This window comes from Lycorma delicatula, chromosome 4 (genome assembly GCF_047948215.1).
Source record: "Lycorma delicatula isolate Av1 chromosome 4, ASM4794821v1, whole genome shotgun sequence".
Taxonomy (NCBI): Eukaryota; Metazoa; Arthropoda; class Insecta; order Hemiptera; family Fulgoridae; genus Lycorma; species Lycorma delicatula.
This window is the reverse complement of record NC_134458.1, coordinates 83,259,425-83,281,475: the sequence shown is the minus strand read 5'-3', so window position 1 is coordinate 83,281,475 and position 22,051 is coordinate 83,259,425. Positions and strand designations below refer to the sequence as shown.

Sequence of the window (22,051 nt, the reverse complement as noted above, 5' to 3'; positions counted from 1 at the left end):
GGAAAAAATCTCCCCTGTCATACATTAAAGAAAATGCACATGGATGCTAAGTCATACACAAAGGAGAAAAATGGTTGTGTGTGTGTGTGTGTGCGAGTGCGCATACACAGACACACTCGTACTAGCATGGACATACAACTGTTCAACAATCATTCTCATTGTCTCTCTATCATTAATTGAATTTATCAAATAAAAATAATGATTTATAACCAATCTTCTTTGATCATATCGGCTCCTTTTTCACCTATCATTATCGTAGGTGCATTGGGGTTTCCGCTCACGATCGTCGGCATTATGCTAGCATCAATAACTCTCAGTCTGTCGACACCGTGCACCCTCAATCTAGGATCGACTACAGCATCTGAGCCTAAGCCCATTTTACATGTTCCTGCAGGGTGGTAAATTGTAAAGGTAAAATGTCGTAATGCACATTCCCAATATTCATCCGTATCGAACGGATATTTATTGCATCCCGGCATCTGTGTTGTCAACGGACGCGATCCGAATTCCTGGAACGGTGAAGAATTTGATATGTTCATCGCTATTCTTATCCCTTCGATCAAAGTGTTGACATCTTCTTTATAAGAAAAATAATTAGGTTCTATTATCGGATGCGCCATCGGATTTTTACTTTTTAAACGGACCCATCCGGAACTTTTCGGCCGTAAAAGGAGCGGGAGTATCGTCCAGGTTTCAGAATTAACGAGCGGTTTGTACATGGTATTATACACTCTGTCGCGTAGATTTAAAATCTTTCTTATTTGTTCACCTCCGTCAGAATTGACCGAACTCGGGGCGAAGTGGAATTGGATATCCGGCCAATCGATACTTTTATTCGCGTATTTCGTATTTACAAAAGCGAGTCCTTCCACTCCACCCAGTGAAGTCATCGGGCCTTGCTCGTTAAGAATATAATCCAACGCTACAGAAAGCGTCTGATATCTTGATTTTTTGAAGGTTATGGGATCATCTATGATGAACGTTAAACCGCCTAAACCTACGTGGTCTTGCAGATTGTGACCCACTTTTAAGTCTTTAATTACAAAAATACCTAGATCGGATAAATGCTGCGCCGGACCTATTCCAGAAAGCATCAGTAACTGCGGAGAATTTATCGCACCCGCCGACAGAATAACTTCTCTTCTGGCACGAACCGTTTGCTTTTTACCGTCTCTTATAAATTGCACTCCGACCGCTTTTGGTTTTTCTCCTTTCTGTATAATTATTTTTGTCGCTTGGCTGTACATAGAAATGTGAATATTTTTTCTTAAGCGTATCGGTCTCAAAAAAGCTTTTGCCGTGCTACATCTTGAACCCCTTCTGATCGTGCCTTGAGCGATCATAAATCCTGTTTGACTCTCTCCATTGATGTCTCGGTTAAGATAACCTAATTCTTCTCCGGCTTTAACAAACGCGACGGCCATCGGTGTTTTCCAAGGCGATTCCTGTACCGTCAGATATCCACCGTTTTTGTGGTACGGTGTTCTAATTAAGTACGGATTACGATTGTCTTCTGATTTCAGAAAATACGGCAAAACCTCTTTGTAACTCCATCCTTTATTTCCCATAGCTTCCCAAAGGTCGTAGTCGTGTTTGTTTCCTCGAACGTAGATCATCGCGTTTAGAACGCTAGATCCTCCGAGCACTTTGCCGCGAGGCCAGAAGCAGCGGTTGCCGTTCATAGCGAGACAGTAGGTGGTATCTTCTGGCGGTGGAGATGTCTTATATTGCCAGTCTAAATCCGTCATCTGTAGGTACCTGAAAACACAATATATTTATTATGAATAAATTCGGCTATAAAATGAAAACTGCATTAGAGAATAGATTTTTAATTCGGTAATATTTTTCTAACTGGAGTAATCTGACGTTTTAAGAATTAAATCGCCCACCTAATCGGTCGGTATTTAAATAGTAAACGTTAAAAAGAAGCAGAGATGGTACACCGCTTGGTGAATTTAAACCGTATATATTTTGAAACTGTAATTATTTTATTAGTCGATTAAACTACTATGCTGATCATTTTTTATTTTAGTAAAAATAATAATGTGACTTTATATCGAATTACTTCACATTTCTAGTTCTTGTACAGTGTAAAAAAACATTATGTAAAAACATTTAATATAATAAAGTTCAGACGGTTACTTTTATTCTTCCAATAATTTAATTATTATTTTTCGTTTAGCTGTATCATTTAATTCAACGCCGCAGTAAAATAGAATGTTACGATTCAACAACTTATTTTATAGTGTAAAATTTAGAAATGCTTTTCACAGGTTTTTTTTTTTTGTTAAAATAATACGTAATCTTTACATTAGCATTTTCAGACTGAAAAAATTGTGTTTGAAAAGTTATCGGACAAAATTATTCGTGTAAATAACCGAGGCGAAGTTCTTGTATCTCTAAAAATTTTTAGTACGTAATTACATTAGTTCGTTAACTTTTATAAATTTATAAAGAACGTTGCAAACTCACCTTTAAGTTTTAACGAACGTTCATCTGGGTGAAATAACTTAACCGTGACGTAAAGTCTAAGTAAAGATACGTAAAAGAAATTATGAGAATTCCGGAGACCAAAACGTGATTACAGGCGATCAAATTTTCCGACTTAATATAATTTTATTTTGTGGTTGTTCATATAAAAGATAACACAAATATGATTTAAAATGGTCTCATTTAGTACGGCATCGGTGTGTCTTACTACGTCATACCGTAGAGTCGTAGAAAAATGGTTCGTTTGCGTACGGATATAGTTATTTCTTGCTTCAACTAACTACTCTTAAATGAAATAAAATAACTAAATTAAGATTTTTTAAAGACGAATAGATTTCTGTAGTAACGCAATAAACCGACTGGGTTAGACGTTTTTAGCAAGTGCGAGTACTTTTCGCCTAAGACCCGTTCATAAATTTTGCTTCAAGAAAGCACATTAAATTTAACGTAATTTTTTTTTAATTTCAAATTTAAAAACTTAAAAAAAAAAATGGTCTCGATCCGTCCAAATTCGCGGAGATAGAGCGGGTTTTTTCGCACTCCGCCGATTTGAAGTTACGAATTCAGCTTATTCGGGCGCGACTGTCGCAAACCGCTTCCCCCTCCACGACTACCGCGCGAGCACGCTCTATTTTTCGCTCATTTTTTCGAAGACGTTTAAGCAAGTTTTACATTAATTTTTGGTTTAAAACTTTTCACCATTTAGAAGTACAAGACTTGAAGATAGATAAAAAGATAGACAAGAAATAGATTGCACTTGAAATGGACACGAGAAAGGCCTTAAAAGCCAAACTATTTGCCGTTGTCTGAAGAGTCGTTTTATAAACTAATTGCAATATCTCAGCAATGAATAGACCAATTTTCTTATGTAACCACTCATTGAATTCGGAATTTTTAGACAGTAAAAATAGTAAAAACGTTATTTTTGCAATATATATTGGGTTTGCGAAAAACGGCCATTTTTAACGGGTTTTCGGCTTTTTTTCAATAACTAATTAACGAAATTCAACGTTCAAGAGCTCAAATTACAGGTTCTGCAAATGCCTACAACCTTTATTTAAAACTTTTTCGCCTAGGAACTTTACCTTGGCCTATAAAATTGAAAAACCGATTTTCGCCTTCTTTAAACGGCCGCCATTTTGCCAAATTAGCGAAAATTTTGTCCAGTCACATATAAACAAGTACTTACCCTAATCTACAATCCGATGTACGTTGCTAAACTCTACTAATAATTTAGAAAAAAAAATCTCTATTGACTGGATAACTTACTTGTAGTATACGGTTTTTTGGTTGATAACACGGTTTTATGACAGTTACTTATTTTATTAATCATATTATCAGATTTTTTTTTTTGTATCTTCTTACTATTTTTGTTTCATTTTATTAGCATTTTTGTTAATCTTAACCCCCGCTCGACCTGAATATTTAATTCACGAACATAATGAAATTCAGGTGTTATTACAAAACAATTTGTGACATTAGAATACATTTTACAGTATTATCTCGGTATAAGACATCGTTCCTGATATACGTCTTGTTCCAAAAACGGAATGGCGACTCGGAACTAAGAAAAGAGAAAATTATAAACTAGATATTTTATTGTTTATTAGTTTAGCAACAGTACTTTCTAAGCCGACTTACATGTACGTTAATTCAAATAAAATCGACTTGTGTAGTAGGCGGCTTATGATATATGAGAAATTTCATCTTTACCTAATAATCAGCCGAACTATTTATCATTCGAATTACGATTACTATTTTCGTTTACACAGTTATACTTTTCTATTTTAATTTACTCTAGGGCTATTTGAAGGGCTTTGCGTCCGCGTATCAAATAATTTTATTATCTTTTATTTGATGAGTATTAGGTACTTTTTATTTGTATTACGATGTAAATCGATTTTCGTATCGGCGTTAGATCTTTTAATCCGTTTCATAATCAATCATTTACTCGGTACGATCGGTCGATTGTATAACTGCCAGTGCAGAGATTTTCTCGAGTTTGTGTCATCCCCCAACGAGGAATTTTTTAGGCAAGCGATAAAGAGAATATGTTAACGAGTGGTTTGTAAACTGGTCACTAATGTATGTATATGTACACAATATACTATTAGAAATGAAAGTTAAAAAAAAAAAAGTATTATAAACAGGAATAATTACATAATATTAAACTTTATTGAAAGTCATGCACAAACTTCAGTGTTAAGTGAGATGGGGGACTTATATGTATAGTAGCATATAAAATTTTTAATTTATCAGTAATGCTTTTTAGCAGACTTAGTGATAGCAGACTTTAGTCTGCTATCACAAGAAGATTAAACTATAATCCCTCCTTAGATTTTGTTCACGGGAGAGAATGATCCTTATACTATTTCCATCCTTCTTGATATAAATTTAATCTTATCTAACCCTAGCTAAGGGATGCACATTAAGTTATGGTGTGCTCATCATTGTTCTGAGTGGAAGGTTTTCAGTTGTTTTTAGATATTTTAAGCTAACTTTCTCACTTAAATTGAAATTCCCTAAAATGAAACTAATTGCTTTATGATCGACAGTTGTTTTGATTTTAATTTGCTGGCAGAAATATCAGTTTTTTGTAAACTAATATTGCTTAATTATATTAACATCATTCCTTTTTTTTTTTAATATTACTTCCTCATTTATTAGTGATGATAATTGCTTAGCAAATGAAATGAGCACCTACTTTTAGATTTAAGTTTTTTTTAAATTTGTTTGGGCGATTTCATAACTGTGCAGCAGTTTTTCCTTTGAATTTTTACAATTTCAATAAAACTATGGCTGCAGTAATAATAATAATAATAATTGAATATTAATTACTACTTTCAATGTATTGTTATTTATGAAAAAATAAAATAATAGTAACTCTTGTTTTCATGGGGTTGCTTTGAAAACAGATTGTAAATAAGAAAATAAATAAAAGAAAAAGAATTACAACACAAGAAAGCCCATAGAATGTTATTTAAACATAAGCTGTCATTTTATTTTGTATTTGAAGAAAATCCATTTGTATTTTGAAGAAAACTTGTACATACAATAATTCATAACAATAGAACCTGTTGTAACAAACATTTTTTGATAAAGGTTTATGATAGTTTACTACTTACTAGGGGTGTCTGTATTTTCATCAGAATTGTTTTCAGAATTTTTACAATTCAAGTTACAGTTCTAAAATTGACATTATTGAAGCTCCATTAGTGGAGAAACATCTACTTGTTTTCATTAATGAAAAATATTTTCTTTTAAAACTTTTAATTGCTGAGTAATACAAACGAATTTATTTCATACTGATTTGTGTAAAATCTAGTCTATATTTACCCTGCGAGGGAAGGAACATCAGATATTTCTGTTTCATCACCTCCAGCTTCCAGTAATAGAACAGTCCAGTTTTTTTCTTCTGATAACCGATTAGCAACAACTGCTCCAGCAGAACCACCTCCAATCACAATGAAATCGTATTGTGGTAGCACCTGGTACATTTAATAGAACCGAATTATAGCAGACATAAAAACACAATTTTTTATGTAATACAGTAATTATTTTTATAATCAATAACAAATATATTAATTAAATAACATGATAAAACAGCTGGATTAACTTCAAAATACAATATAATGTGATTTTATATTTAATACTACTACTAGTAATACCATTACCAGATATAATGTCAATACAATTTATTGCATGACCAAATTAAATTGTATCAGAACTCAATTGACACAGCGCATTAATCAATACCTATCTACAGTACAATCAACTTAACTTCACATGAGGGGAAGATGTGAACTACCAGCTTGCAATTGAAGTAGATGAAGTAATCTATCTGATTTTTTTTCTCTTTATCAAAATATTATTTTTACCTTTGCTATGAATATACAGTTTTCTCATTCGTCTTGTCTTAATCATTGAAAAATAAATACAAAAAAAACCAGTAAGATAGAAAAGTTTTTAAAAAACCGGAAGACTAAATTTAATAACTGAAAGTTCTGTAATAAACAATGCAACATTAGATATTAATATCTACATTGAATAAAAATAATTATAATAATAAAAATTTGTTATATTTATTTGTAGTAATAAAAGAAAATAACAATGCTTAATACGCAACACATGAACAACTGTTATATATGCTAACAACCCATCTGTACTTGTAACATTATGACTGTTGAGTCAACTGGTGGTTTACAGATCTTTAGTTCACATATTTTCTTGCTACAATCTTAACTTGGTCATGCTGTTTGTCATACTAAATGCAATACAATCTTATATAAAGGGCCCCTACATGTACAATCTTATATGACTTGACTTGTATGTACAAACAAGATCAAGGAAGTAAAAACCAAATCACTAAATGCATCATGTATGAAATACTTACTTCCTGAAAGATGTTGGTGTCAACATGTATTGAAATTACACATGCTTATATGTTTTAAAATACTTACTTGTACAAACAAGATGACCAACATGTAAAAATAACTTTAACTTGTATGTGCATACTTACTTCTGGCATTTTGTTTGTACAAACATGTTAGATCACTACACTCATCATATTTTTTGGGTGTAATAAGTGTGTACATACAGTTTTATCCATCCAGGGATGATATCTGTATGACAGTTTTGCGTGTATAAACATGTTCGTGGTATCCAAGACAGATTTGGTTTTGTCACTCATACATTTACTGCATAGTACTTGGTGTGAAGTGGTTGGCTGTTTTCTCTAGTGATGTTTCAGATAAAGATCTGAAATACCATTTTTTTCTCATTAATTTTTTTTCTTTAATCAACAATTTAAAATGTGTGACATGAGAAATTATCCTAAAGAATTTATTGAGCTATATCACAGTTACCCTTGTCTTTGGAAGATGTAAAGTAAGGAATTTAGCAACAGGGATCTACAGAACACCGCCTATTCCAATATGGTAGAAAAAATTAAGGAAACTGAGCCAAGCGCCGATAAAGATCTGGTCATCTGAAAAATAAATTCTTTACTAACCACATTCAGAAGAGAATTGACTCAAAGCGCAGTGGAGCTTCTGCTGAAGATGTGTATGAGCCCCATCTCTGGTACTATGACCTTCTTTTATTTAATGGGGACCAGGAAATACAATGAGAAAGTATATCTTCTTTGGATCCCAATGGAGATGGACTAGAAGTACAAGAAGAGGAAGGAGACAATAACAGAGAAAACGTTAGTGAGGTTTTCTTATTTTAGTTAATCATTCTAAATATTTCAAAAAATACATTTACATTTTTTCTTTTTTTTTGTGTATACAATTATGTTGAAATATAATATATATTTCAATGATATTGTAAATTCTTTGAATTATTACTGTAATTAGAGAGTCGGTGGCAAAAATTATCTATAAAAGTTTCGTTAATTTTTTAATTTAATGGTGAATAAATAAAAAGTTTAGTTTTGTACTAAGTACAAAAAGTTATGCTATTTGATCTTGCCACAAAATATTTCCCTCATTATTAAAGTACTTTGAAAAATACAGTCGCAGCTGTTTGGCTTCCTCTGCAGCATGTAGTGGCTTACATGAAGACTCGTAAACTGATGATCATTCCTCCGATCACTCCTCCTTATTTCACTATTCTCTGTATTTTCTAAATCCAAACTTTATGGTGGAGTGTAGGATTGCCTGCCCTATGTCTTAGAAAGTTATGTAACACTCAAGAAGCTAATACGATGTCGTCAACAGTTTCGGCCTTAAATTAATTGTGGTATGAAAAATTCTGAACGTTGAAGCAAGTATGCCAAATCCGTTTTCCGAGACACATCTTAAATGAGATAATCGATAATTAAATATATGAAAAATTAAAATCAGATAAACAGATAAATTGTAATATTAAATGTTTTTATATTAAAAATATGTTTTTTATTACTATAAACTCACTAGCATGTATTTACTCCATAACATTTTGTATATAGCTCTGCATGTTTCTGGTATAATAATCTCTAGAGATTGGGGGGAAATTACACATGAAAATTTTAAATCTTTGAATGTTCTACCAGTCGCAAGAAACCTCAATGTTACTTTCTTTTGCACTGATTGCTTTTCTCATTACAGTATTTTTTTTAGTTATCATTGGTCTTCTTACATCCAGTTAATTTCAAAGCTTTCTTCATCCATTGACAAAAAGGTTTTCAGATCCTCTTGTGCAGAAACTTTTAATTCATTTAACAAATTCATATATGAAAAACTTGGTCATTTTTTCAACTGTTCTTTACACCTCTTGTTACATTTACTATATAAAATCAATATTATTACTGCAGCACTTACTTTTTTGTGTGGTGACATGATGGACAGAACAATACCATGTGGAGCAATCCTGTTAATATCCTAGTGCATACGGTTTAGTTGTTCAACTTATATGTACGAGTATGTGAATGTACATACAAATTGTACCTTCTCTGCTGCACACTAAACTTTCAGTATTGTTTGCACTTACATCGGAAACAAACAATAAACTTTGTATGAATGTTTTTGGTTATTACTTGTAGAATAGGTTGTCTAAACATTCCACCTCCCTACATCCCTACACTGTCATGAATGTTTGCACATACTTTTGCTTTCTAACAAGTCTCGGCTCAATGTAGGGGCTTTATATGTATGAACACAACTATTGTACATACAGGTTTGCATGTGTAGGGGGCCTTAACAACCTAGTTTTATGAATAAGGATATTCATCACTTGAATAGACCACATTATCAATTCAAAGGGTCTTTTTACTTTTCTGTAATGAAATATTCTATTAAACTGTTTTTGTAATATTGAACCACATAGTTTCTTTTATCTTATAAATAATTCCAAAAGTTTGTCTGTCTGTTTGTTTGTAACAGCATCATGTGAGAACAACCAACAGGTTGTTGTTAGGATACATTTGTTATCCCAGGGAAGGTTTTAAAGTCACAGATCGTGGCCCTAGCCCCCGTGGGGTTGAAGTTGTGAATTAAAAATATATTTTAAGAAAAAAAATTAATCCTTTTACTTCATTGTTAAAAATTCTGTTGCCATGACTACAGAAATAGGTTGGTGGAGTTTCCTAAACAAAAGTCTGTGTACTTTAGTTACTACTATTACTACTGTGTATCATAGTTACTACTATTCTGTCTTTTGTAATTTAGTTTCTTTTCAGGTTTCTATAAAGCCTGAATACTTTAATTATTATTTATCATTATTAAATTCTGTCCTTGGAGCCGAAGGTCCCTGGACTTGACGGTTAGGTGAGCAAAGCAAACTCCAACCAGCTAGTTTTTTTGCACAAAGTTTAAACCTTCATGTATGAATTAATGTTAAAATTTTAAGTAAATTAAAACCATTCAAAAGTTAACATGTGGCTTGTACCGCAGTTAGAATTTATCTACGTTAATTAATTAATTAATAATTAAAAAACCCATACCAACAATTCTTACTCTAAAAAATTGTTGGTAAATGGGTTTTTTAATTAAATTATATAATCGTACCAACAGGCCATGTTTGATAAAATTACTATAATTCATTTCTGGAAAAGTGCAATCTTCAGTAATTAAGTCTGACCATTGGAAATTTGATGAGACAAGTTACTTCAGCGAGCCACATTCAGGGAGTTTCAGAACTCCCAGAACATTCAGGGGTTTTCTAAAACTGATCCTCTGACTGCTGTATCTGAATATGTTTTAATCTCTTCTAGGATTATAGGAATGGTAATTGTATAACACTCCTAGTTTGGGGTTCTTGTTCCCATTTCAAGATTATTTACACTATTAATCTAATATTCAAACACGTATGTCATATAACCATTTTACATTTTGTTTATACTTCTTTATTCTTTATTTCTTATGATCCATATTTCACACTACTTTCTGTTTCTTTTGAATGAGTAGAAACTTTTATTACCAAAAGAACTTTTTTTATGGTGATATTTTCGTGATTTTTCCCATTGGAATTTAAATAATTATGGTGAAATGTATTTGTGATTCTTAGTTTCTTTTCATCATAGCTCAAAACTTCCATTCTAACTTATCCTTGATTATCCTTACCGCATCCAAATTGAAGAAAAGAAGAAACTTATACCTCTTAAATGTGATGTTCTTTTAAGAGCTTTTTGCGATTGAAAAACATTTTTATATCTTTATTATATCACATATATGTGATTTATGTTGGTGTTAGCGCAGAGAAGTGTTGCTGTCTATTTTTTTTTGGGGGGTTCTGACTGAGGTAATTATTTTAATGACATTCTGAACCAGTTTTAAAATGTTAAGGTAGTATTTTTGTATTTAATTTTTTTTTTTTTTAGTTGAAAACTACTGCTTTCATTGTTGCATTGTGGTTATGAGTTATTGCTGATGGTATTTTTATTCAAATCTGGAAGAGATATTTATGACTTGATCAGAAATACTATTAGATTTGATTTGTATCGATAATTATCACGTCAACGTTATATGTTGCTGATTACTTTTATGTTTCCTGTGAGTGCTGTTAAGAGTTAGTTGTATCTTTGTTTGGAAGTACTTCTTGTATGCCCTACAGAGAAATTTGGGTAATTAGAATAGCTGATACCACAAGAGGAGTGTGTGCTCCATCATTACATCTTTGGATGAACATTTGTTGAATACATTTACTGTGATGAATTAATTAAAAATCAATTTCAGCATTATATAACAAATATAAAAATGTTCTTCAATCACATAAGATTTGTTGTTATTCACTTATCCCTCACAGAAACGGTCAAAAATACAGACAGTTGCTTATAACAGTTGCTTATTTATAACAAATACCTATCAATAACATGTAGCGTACTGCAATTAATCTTTTATTGTATTAACAGTGTCGTGAATTTTTTACATTTTTCCAAATTTTGTGTCCTGAGTATTTCTTATGATTAGTTTTATATTTTGATTATATTTTTTACATGATTGAAAGTGTTATGTCTGCTTAAAAAAAACATAATGGGTTGCAGCAGATTCTATTTTGACTTCCATTTAGTGCCTTGCATCTTGTGCTTCATGTTGACACTATATTTCCACAAAGACATTACAAAGACAACAATACACTCCTAAATACTGCACAGCCGAATACCATATACTTTGATTATTCTGATAGATTTCCACTATCCTTTGTCTCAGATTTTAAAGAAAATTTGGTCACTGTATAAAAATACCCTGCTAGCAGACTATTTTTATCCAGTTTGTTGAAGTAGAATAACTATTTGTTTATTCCCTTTATTTTTTAAATAATAATATATAATCCAACATTTATATATTGTGTGTGTGTGTGTGTTTGTGCGTGCGTGCATTTGTGTGGATAGGGAAGTTGCAACTAGCTGCCAAAAGTTTTCATAGCTCAGAGTCTTAAATGTTTAAGGAAACTAGTTTTTGGCGTATTTTACTCTTTTGCTTTCTGCAAAGTGGTATTTATTTTCATTTTAAGTCTGTATATTACTAACTAGAGAATTAATAATACAAATAAAATTAGAATGCATAGCTTACAATAGCCACACTATTATTCCCTGTGCGGTATTTGTAAATCAATCATTTGAGAATTAAGAAGCATATTATCAACTTTGATGCCATTAAAGATTATTTATAAGTACAAATTACTTAAACATCTACTGCATTTCATTTGTAATGTTTCACTTATAAATAAATAAAATTATCTCATGCTACCTTTAATGAAATATAAAGATTATAATGCCAACATTCAACATTTTTTAATTTTTATTAATTGAACAATGAGTAAATGAAATAAACTACATTTGTAATATTATGGCCTATTTTCTTTTTTCTTTTTGCATTTCTATTTGCAAAAAAAATTAAAATATTTATGCAGACATATTAAACGAACTGAAACTTCTTAAATATATATATAAGCGTAGCATATTAACCACAGGCAGAGTACCAATTTTTTCATATTGTTATGGAAAGGTGATCTACAGGAAGTGTAGATATCTTTCTACTTCACCAACCATCAGGTGAGAGTGTTCATTGACTACGGTATGAAATATTCTCATTCTTTGGTTACTGAAATACTTCTCTGAGACATTTATAAGCCACCATCTCATTATACTTCGGCTATCAGACTCATTTATTTTGTGTATGCAGGGATTCACTTTGTAACATTATAGTTAAAAATAATTAAATACTAAGCAATCATCTTACTGTCCTCTTATACTGTTATTAGTATGATAGAATAACCATAAATGTGAAAATTTATCACATTTTTTTGAGTAAAACAAAAATCTCTCTTTTACAGAAAGCTATCGTAGTTTTTGATCAGCAATGGTTGTCTCTGGATTCTTTTCATCAGTGCAACATAAAACTGCTAGAATCGTTTATTTTTTAAGCGTACTGTGATTCAGATCCTGGAGGGATACTGCAGTGTTACATATAGAAAATTTCTAAACCAATCTTATTAAGATTGATATATCGTATTAAGCTCATAAGCTAAGCATCTTATTAAGGTTCATATTAAGCTCTCAAATCCATTTAAATTTCTGTATAAACCTTCTATAGAGTTCTCACTGCCATTTCAAAGAAATTTGCGCCATATCAATGAAGTAATTGAATACATATTCCGCTATCTTACATTTCTTTTCTACATTTCCTATATTCTGTGTAATCCATGATATTGGACTGTTTTTATTCTTTAGTCTGCAGAGTGTATATCATAAAAACCTTTTATGATAATTTTAAGTAATTATGCTTTTTGGTACATTTTAGTCCATTTCAGACAGTTTTAGTGAAATCTGTTCATGTGATTCTGAATGAAACTAAATCAGTGTTTATCTTAGCTCAAAAATTGAATTGAAAGATTTTGTGCAAAGTCTACCCAGTAATAAAATAATTGTGTGGTACTTCAGTAATAATTATGTTTCATAAAAAAATAAATAACTAGAATAAGTAACAATTATCAAATAACAAACTGTTAATATGAATGATTCTTTTCAGTGAATAGACTGGAATGCTAGCTGTAAACTGGCTAATTTTAGATGTTGTTCATGGGAGAAAAGGCAACACTTACATAAAGTTCACACAAGTTTTTTCAGGACTTCTGAGGATATCTACCGGGTTGGTCTAGTGGTGAACGCGTCTTCCCAAATCGGCTGATTTGGAAGTCGAGAGTTCCAGCGTTCAAGTCCTAGTAAAGCCAATTATTTTTACATGGATTTGAATACTAGATCGTGGATACTGGTGTTCTTTGGTGGTTGGGTTTCAATTAACCACACATCTCAGGAATGGTCGAACTGAGAATGTACAAGACTACACTTCATTTACACTCATACATATCATCCTCATTCATCCTCTGAAGTATTATCTAAACGGTAGTTACCGGAGGCTAAACAGGAAAACGAAGAAGGACTCCTGAGAATCATAAGTATAAACATCGGTAATACTTCTCTTAAGGATATTGTAAATAGAGATTAGTCCAAAAGTCTTAAGAATACTAAGTATATCTGCAGTCACCAGACATGTACTGGGATAAATTAGAGTAAAGCAAAAGTAGGAGGCTCAGATTTTTTTGATCAGAAACTTAGCCTTTATTTGGACCTTTGAGCCTTTATTAAAGAAATTCTTGCTCCATCGGCTACTGGTTTCCTGGTCTTACAAATGTAATGAATTATGTTGTGGGCTGATCAGATCTATTATCATTAGTAGAAGGATCATTATGTATACTGCAATGTGAGGGAAGGCAAAACAGGTAGCTACCCAAATTTCCCAAAGGCAGTCAGTCCTCTGCATGTTGATCATACTCACCTTGTTCCATCGTCCTTTCCTTTGTTTTCTACTTCCATCCAAAGTCCAAAGTTACTATGGGGTTTGTTTTGTTGTGTCAGTCACGTTAGTGTGGCATGTTTTTATTGGTCTGTTGCTATGTAAGCGTTTCTGTTTTGTAAGTGTTTCAGATTAAGTTAAGAAATTGTTTTTTACACGACTGCCCAAAAAGGAGTGTAATGTGTTTAGGGTGTATGTATGTATGTTGGTTCCATTGTAGCAGCTCAACGGCTGAACCGATTTAGATGTATGACCTCGCATTGGAATCCTTACGTTACTGGGAGTGTCATAGGCTGTATAAATATGTATATACATATATATGTTTAAATAAATTTTAAACAATTGAAAAATCTGTCAGATGAATAATTTGTTTTTGAATTAATGTATGAGATACAAGGTTTTGAATCATTCAGAATGAAGCGTTGAGATGCAAATTATTCAAAAACAACTCATTCATCTGATAGATTATTTGATAGATTTGATATCTGATAGATTTGAAATTATTCAAAAACAACTCATTCATCTGATAGATCTTTTTCAAATCTATCATTCGATAGATCAGATGATCAATTTTATTCATGTAACTAGTGTTTGTAGACAGCTATCCAAAAAGGAGTGTAATTGTTATTGTTTATATTTGTATGTACTTTATTCATCAAGATTTTTCATCAGAATATTATAGTATTTGATCCAGTATCATTCACTGAAATTCTTGACAAGTTGTAGCTTTAAACATTTTATTAATTATATTTAAGAGCTGTGTTAATAAAAAAACTACTTATTCATGATCAACGGCAGCTTTCCAAACTGTTGAATGAAACGGTTACTTACATTTACTCTAACAAAAGTAAGCAATATATGTAATGATTTTTACTCTCTAGCCTTTCCAAGCCAGTACAATCGGTTACATTAACAGTTTCTTCTAACATTTTTATTGATTTGTAGAAATTGATTTAGTTATTTGCAGTCTGTTGGAAAAACTGTCATTAAATAAATCGTATACCTTTCATAAATGCTTCATTCTTATCACCATAACCACCCATTCACAAAATTATTCTTTTAATTTCTCTTAAACAAGAGATTATTAGGAAAATAAAAAAGTTATTTCATTAAAAAATTAATTTAGAAATAAGATAGATTTGAATACACTTAAGAAAAATTAATTGATCTGCTACTGTGTAATTCTACAATATAGGATGTATGGAATTTATCGATTTTACAAAACGTCAGTGGTCACATCACAGTTGAATAAAATCAGAATGTAAATATAAAAATAAAAAAATATTGTTGAAAAGTATCGGTTGAAAAATAAACAGTTAATCCATCAAGGATATACTGATAAACACGGTTGTACTTCGATTTCAATTCAAATTTTGTCTAATTTTTATTTCATTTTTGTTAAGATTAATTTAAAAATCAAATTGGCGGTTCATTAATCTGTGCAACTGGAGTGCATTACAGGAAGAGATATAAACGACTGAAATCATATTTTAGTGAGGAAAATTAAGAGAAATAGATAAGAAGGTGGTCTACATCCCTTGCGACTTACGGCGCTAAAACGCCTGCATCACCGCAACCTGGCGCTACAACTACCAAACTTCTGTTATAGTTATCTTTTATATTTTAGCGGTTAATTGTTATTAATTTTGTATACTTTCTATAGTTATTTCAAATAAGTAATAGCGTTTAAAGAAATGTCAAACGAACTAATATCTAAATTGTCGACAACCTCTTAACCATAAATTTCGCCATTTGTATTCAGAAAATTATGTTATGTAACGAGTCAGGATGTTTGGAGCCGGTCTAACCATGTAACTGATCGGAAGATCTACTGCGCAAATTCGTCGCTTCAAAATCCTGCAACGGTTGGTGTAACCGGGAAAAAAGTTGAAATAGATAAATCCTGCTTCTCGGGCAGAAAACATGAGGTTAACCGTATATATTTTTATCCGCAACAGCGGCCGTTTGTCGGCGTATGCCGCAAGGATAAGGATTAATTTCTTATCTGTCGACCGGACAGAAACACCGAAAACTTGCTGAACACAAAAGAGCTCGCATACTGCCCCGAACTACTACTATACTACAACTACTATCACTCGGGATTTGAGGAGAGTCTACCGCAAATCATCATAATATGCAGAGATGAATTTCAAACATCTAACGGTTAATCAAAGCAAGAATATCGTTTTTCCTTTAACTGGGATGCACGCTTCTTTAAAGAACTTAAGTTGTTACGGAGCATTTACTCGTTAAAATTCCATTACACTACCTGTAAGATAACTTGGGTAGTATTTTGGTAGTTGAATTTTAAAAAAAAAGTCTCTTGTAGAATACGCGAAATTTCTGTACGTATTGATATTACAAATGAATACTGATAACCGAATATTTTCAGTAAAATTTTGAATTAGATCCCGCTTGTCAACTTTATTAGAATAATTTTTGAAAAGTTAATGTTTTTTTTCTAAAAAAAAAAAAAGTACTGGGTCACGTAAGAACTATACTGTTTGTTCGTACGATTAATTTTCTCGGTAATCTTTTAATAGACTAATCGGGTACATTTCTGTCGATGATTTTTTATGAAACACTTGTGTATAAAATATACAACCGTTTTCCCTGTGGTATAGAATCTATCATTACCCTTATGAAATAGGCATATAGAATTTTTTTTTGGTATTTTACACAGTTTCATACGGATATATCGTACATTCGACCGCTACATTGTGATCTGTAATTCCAACAGTTACTAGCAGGCTTTTTAATGGCTTTGTGATTATTTGGTTTCTGACGTGAAATAATACCGGATTACCGAAATCAGACTATCGATTTCAGTCCCTATGTTACCGCTGCATTTGAAGTAATCGTTCGGATAAATTACGCCATCGTACCTGAACCGGCCCGGTTCCGATTAAATAAACTCAGAAACCGTATACTTTTTTTGTGAATAGCATAATACGAAATTAAATAAAAGGAAGTTCAAAATTTTAGAGTTTTCAAAATTTATTTTAGTCTTACCGATGTAATTTTTTAAAAGCTTTATTGTGCGAGTTAGATTAATTTATATTAATTTTCACGGTTCTTGGTCTTAACAATAAAAAGATTATGTAGTCGCAGAATAGTAATTATGTAGAAATTTACTGTGTGCGGGCATATAAAGAATGTAAACACTGAACTCATTCGAAATTAATTATGATTTACGATGTATGACAGTAACCGTAATGTGAAGGTGAAAGTTATAATTATTTTTGCTGTATTATTATTTTTTCTCTGTGCAATTTCGGTCCAAATTTCATTCAACTGTCCGACTATCGCACATTTTTATTGCATATATTTTTCACCGGCTCCAGATAAAATATTAATACCAGTTAAAATATTTTTATATCCTTTCATTATTATATTACTCGCTAATTTATTAAAATATGAATATATTTTATATGTATGTATTTATATGTATAAATTTTAATTTTTGTAATTTTTTCTTGTTGTATCTTCGCTTTTAATATGTACGTATATGTTCGTATGTTTGTTGCCGTAACCACAAAGGTTGTAGGCGATTCTTCCCAACGCTCAAGTCACCTTAGTTATTTTCATGATAAAAACACGTAATACCGGGTTTGGTAATGAAAACGAGGAGTGAAGCGGTTTCCCGTTATCTTCATGGAGTCGGACCAATTGTCGCTCATCATCTGCGTACCAAGCCCGCAAAATTTCAGGAAATATTCTGCCCTACTAGTGACACCATTTACCGGTTGACCGCAGAAACTCGCTGTTCAGACGTGACATCAAGTAATGATTTTTTTTCTGTATTTTGTAGAGTCCTGTGAACCTATAATTTCTTTTATTCTTTATCTGATTATCGTTTTTTATTTCTTTAGTCTTGAACGAAACATCAAACGAATAACATGACTCGTCTTTATCAGGGTACTAAAAGTAAACCTACCTAAAGTTTTAAACAACGTAACAAAGCTTTACTAGCAACAATTTGTATTGTTACTAGCAGACTCCAAAATATTAAAATAACATTTTTTCAATTTAAATAAGTTACAGTTAGATATTTTGTTCGCTTCATTATTTACGCGACCGGGTATTCTGTACGATTCATTATCTAAGCGTTTAAAATGTTCGGAAATAATACTGTACCCTCGTTATAGAGTGATCGTTACTCTCAGAAAGTAGCTCGACTATTACGCTTTTACTAGCCACAGCCTACTAAAGACCGGGACTTTACTAGAAAGTACGAATTAATGTACCCGTTTTGTCAAGAAAAAATGTATTATACTCATTACCTTTGCTGGATAGGGTTTTAATGTAATGAAAGATTGTTAATGATTATTTACCGGGTTTGACATTTTTTTAAATTTTGTTACAAAAGTGTTTCTAGATCACTCAAATTGATACTGTCATAATATTGTACGTATGTGAACACGAATAAATATAATGCAAAGAATAAATGATACCTTGTAACACAGTCGATTTTTATAACATGTTTTAAATTTTTTTATCCAGTGTTCTTTGTATTGTCGTATTGTGATTTTTCTAATAATTATGAAGTAAATTGCATAAATTTCATTATATATTGTTACAGTAATATCATCACTTGAAGTAAGAATAAATAATTTATTACACTTCATGTTGTACCCTCCTGATCATAAATAATATTCTAATATTTGTTCATGTTTGATTTTCCCCTAGCACTGGTTCTGAATATCCGATGTAAAAAAAATTATTCTGAAGTAAATATATATGTATGTATGTATGTATATATATGGAAATTGATGAGGGCTGTAATAAATTGTGATAAAAACATGACTGTGTTATTGTCAGACAGGAAGTTATTTTATTTTACTACAATCACTTTGAATTTTCACCAAAGCATCTGAAACATCAGTCAAAGCAATGATTGTGACAAAAAAGGAGGAATCTCTACATGACAAATGTAGTAGCAGAACTAAATTTATCTTGCAAACATTCCTGTTATCCTTATAGAATCCTATACTGTTTTTTGTAACGATGGTTAAATTTTTAGCTGAAAGAGCTCTCCTGCTTAAACCTATTCTGCCCGGCTAACTGTGAGAACCTGCATGCCCTTAATTTAGACCTGGTATTTAAGAACATGGTTAAAGTTATATAAATTTTTAGAAATTTTTTACACAGCTAACATGCTAATCTAGAAAAGATGATTTTTCTTCTTTTTATAAGAAAATAGCTAAACTCCTAAGTGTAAAAATATTCTTCAACTTTTGTCATTTGATAAGAGGCTAAATTTTAAGCTCAATTTCTGGTAAGTTTACCGATATTGGTGATTAATTAATTTCACACTCGTCCTGTGAATGAGGTATGCAAAATGCATTTGCAAGGATTACTTAAATTTAAATGAGTTATTATTGGCTAAAATCATATAAATGAAATAATATACAAGAAAATTATAATACAAGGATAAATATTTAAAAGTATACTCTTGTGATATCCAAATTTCAGTGAATTCTTACCTTGTCATTTCTGAATGTTTTTGTACTTAGTTTTAATAAAAGAAAAAATGTAATAAATTTGTAAATATAATTAATTTACTTTTATTACCTGTTTAACATTAATTGGCCTTGATTCAGGATCCACATTTGTGTATCTTAGGAAGGTAAACGCCATGAAAAACAAAGGGACTAAAGAGACTGTCATCCATGCTGAAGTGCTGATCCCTCCAGCCCCGATCAGAGGCAGCATAGGTGGCATTCTTTTCTTTAATCCATTCTGCACATATATATAAATTATATAAATATATATATTACATACTACTTTATTAATATGAGTAAATGGTACTATATTAAAGGAATGTTATTTAATTCTATTTGTTTTTTGATACCCTTAATCATATATAAAAAAAAAACAACAATGGTTTAAAGAAAATCAAAAATAAAACTTATACCATACCTTACACTACTGTCAGTTTTCATTCAGAAGTGCGTAGAAATGTTTTGTCAGTTAATATATTACCACATATTTATTATTACTTGGAAATATGTTTTCTTTTGAAGTAATTTTGATCCCTTTAGCTTTTTCTAAATTTTCTCAAATCGTTCTCAAAATTATATATAATATAATATATTTGTTTTTGCAATCTACTTAGTTTACACTCTTTAATAAAAGAAAAAAACATTGTAATTGAATATCTATGATATCAACTTTTCTGTAATTCAAAATATCTTTAATTTTTTCTTCTTCTTTTATTATTTTCTTTTATATATATATTTACAGATGGAAATTTTTTGAGGAATGCGATTAATACTACTGGGGAATAAAAGATAACTAGAAAAAAAAGCATTTCCAGACCTATATTTATAAAAACATTTCTTCATTATTTTCACATGTTCAAGACAGTTATATAAGATATACATAAATACGCCGATGATTACTTAATTCGGTAATCGAGTGATCAGAAAATGAAATTTATAAAACAATGAATATTAAAATATACATTAGTACTCAGAACATTTTTAATTAATCTTTGTAAAAATATTATTTTTGTAAATTTGAACGTCTTCTTATTTCTTATTTTACGTTAATGACCCTTTTATAGTTTCCTTAAATTCTCTTTTTTACTCAGTCCATCAGTCTAAAGCATTTTTATTGATGATGATAGCAAATATGAGATTAATACTTTAAATTAAACAAGGAATTGTCATAAAAAAATCTTTCAAAAAAAAATTAAAATACAGAAAGTGATATTTAAATTTAATTACATTTAAGAGAACATGAAATGCAGGAATTATTTATATTTAATCCATTATCATAGGATGATGTATCTTAAAAAATGGCGCAGAATAATTATAACCGGTCAAGAACAAAAAAAAAGTATTTTAATCGGTAAATGTGAATAAATTAATTATACATATTAATTATGAATGACCAAATTTATTTATATTACAAACCCATTTAGTATACCTCAGCTCATGATGATGGCAGTAATGCGATTGAATGTTCTAATAATAATAATGATAGATCTTCATATCCATGCCGGATGCACTGCATGTTTTGTAAATTTATTGTTATAGTGTGAGAGTAATAACAGTGGAATGAAACTTTGCATTAAAAGAAGGTGAAGGCAAACCACACGTGATAAACAGATAAAATTAAGAAATTTAATGATAAGGGTGGTCATGAGATGCATGATACCACAGATTATGTATGCTGCAGGAATATTATTAAAATCATGTATCCTTAATAAGATGAAAGTTCTAATGTACAATAAAAACATATTTTTCATCGCTTGCATATAATGTTATATCTATAATTATGATTAAGCCAGTTCTCTTCATGTCATGTAAATCAGTCGGATTAATTTGTATTTATCATTTATTTTTTCTCTATAAGAATAATTATACTGATACGTTTATAATAATTTCCACAAACTAGATTTTTATGGTTTGTGTAATTTATTAGTAACTATCGACGATTATTATTCATTCATTATTACTTATAGTGTATTATTTTAAATTGCTGATCAAACATATATAATAATTATGATTATTAGTATTGACAATGAATCAATTTAAAGGCAATTATGACTCAGTTCACAAGATGTCCACAAAGGAGCCATGATGTAAACTACATAAAAAATTAAATTTGGAAATAATTTTAACTTTCAGGAGAAACAGGGTCAGTGACCTTGATACAGATTCTCTTCTAAAAAGAATTTACTATTTTTTTTTTAAGAGAATAAATTTCTTTAAAAAATTATTTTTGAAAAAAAAATCTGGAATGCAAGTGCATATATAAACTTAACTTAGAAAGTACTT

At 30.8% G+C, this 22,051-nt stretch overlaps 1 protein-coding gene across 1 annotated transcript; it reads right to left on the bottom strand.

The window, feature by feature from the left end:
- Positions 1 to 203: 203 nt before the first annotated feature.
- Positions 204 to 19,988, bottom strand: LOC142322886 (glucose dehydrogenase [FAD, quinone]). Its single transcript, XM_075361979.1, has 3 exons — positions 19,839 to 19,988; positions 5,827 to 5,978; positions 204 to 1,758 (listed from the first exon to the last, which is right to left on the bottom strand). The coding sequence occupies exons 1-3, from the start codon at positions 19,986 to 19,988 to the stop codon at positions 204 to 206; spliced, it is 1,857 nt and encodes a 618-aa protein (XP_075218094.1).
- Between the last annotated feature and the right edge of the window lie 2,063 nt (positions 19,989 to 22,051).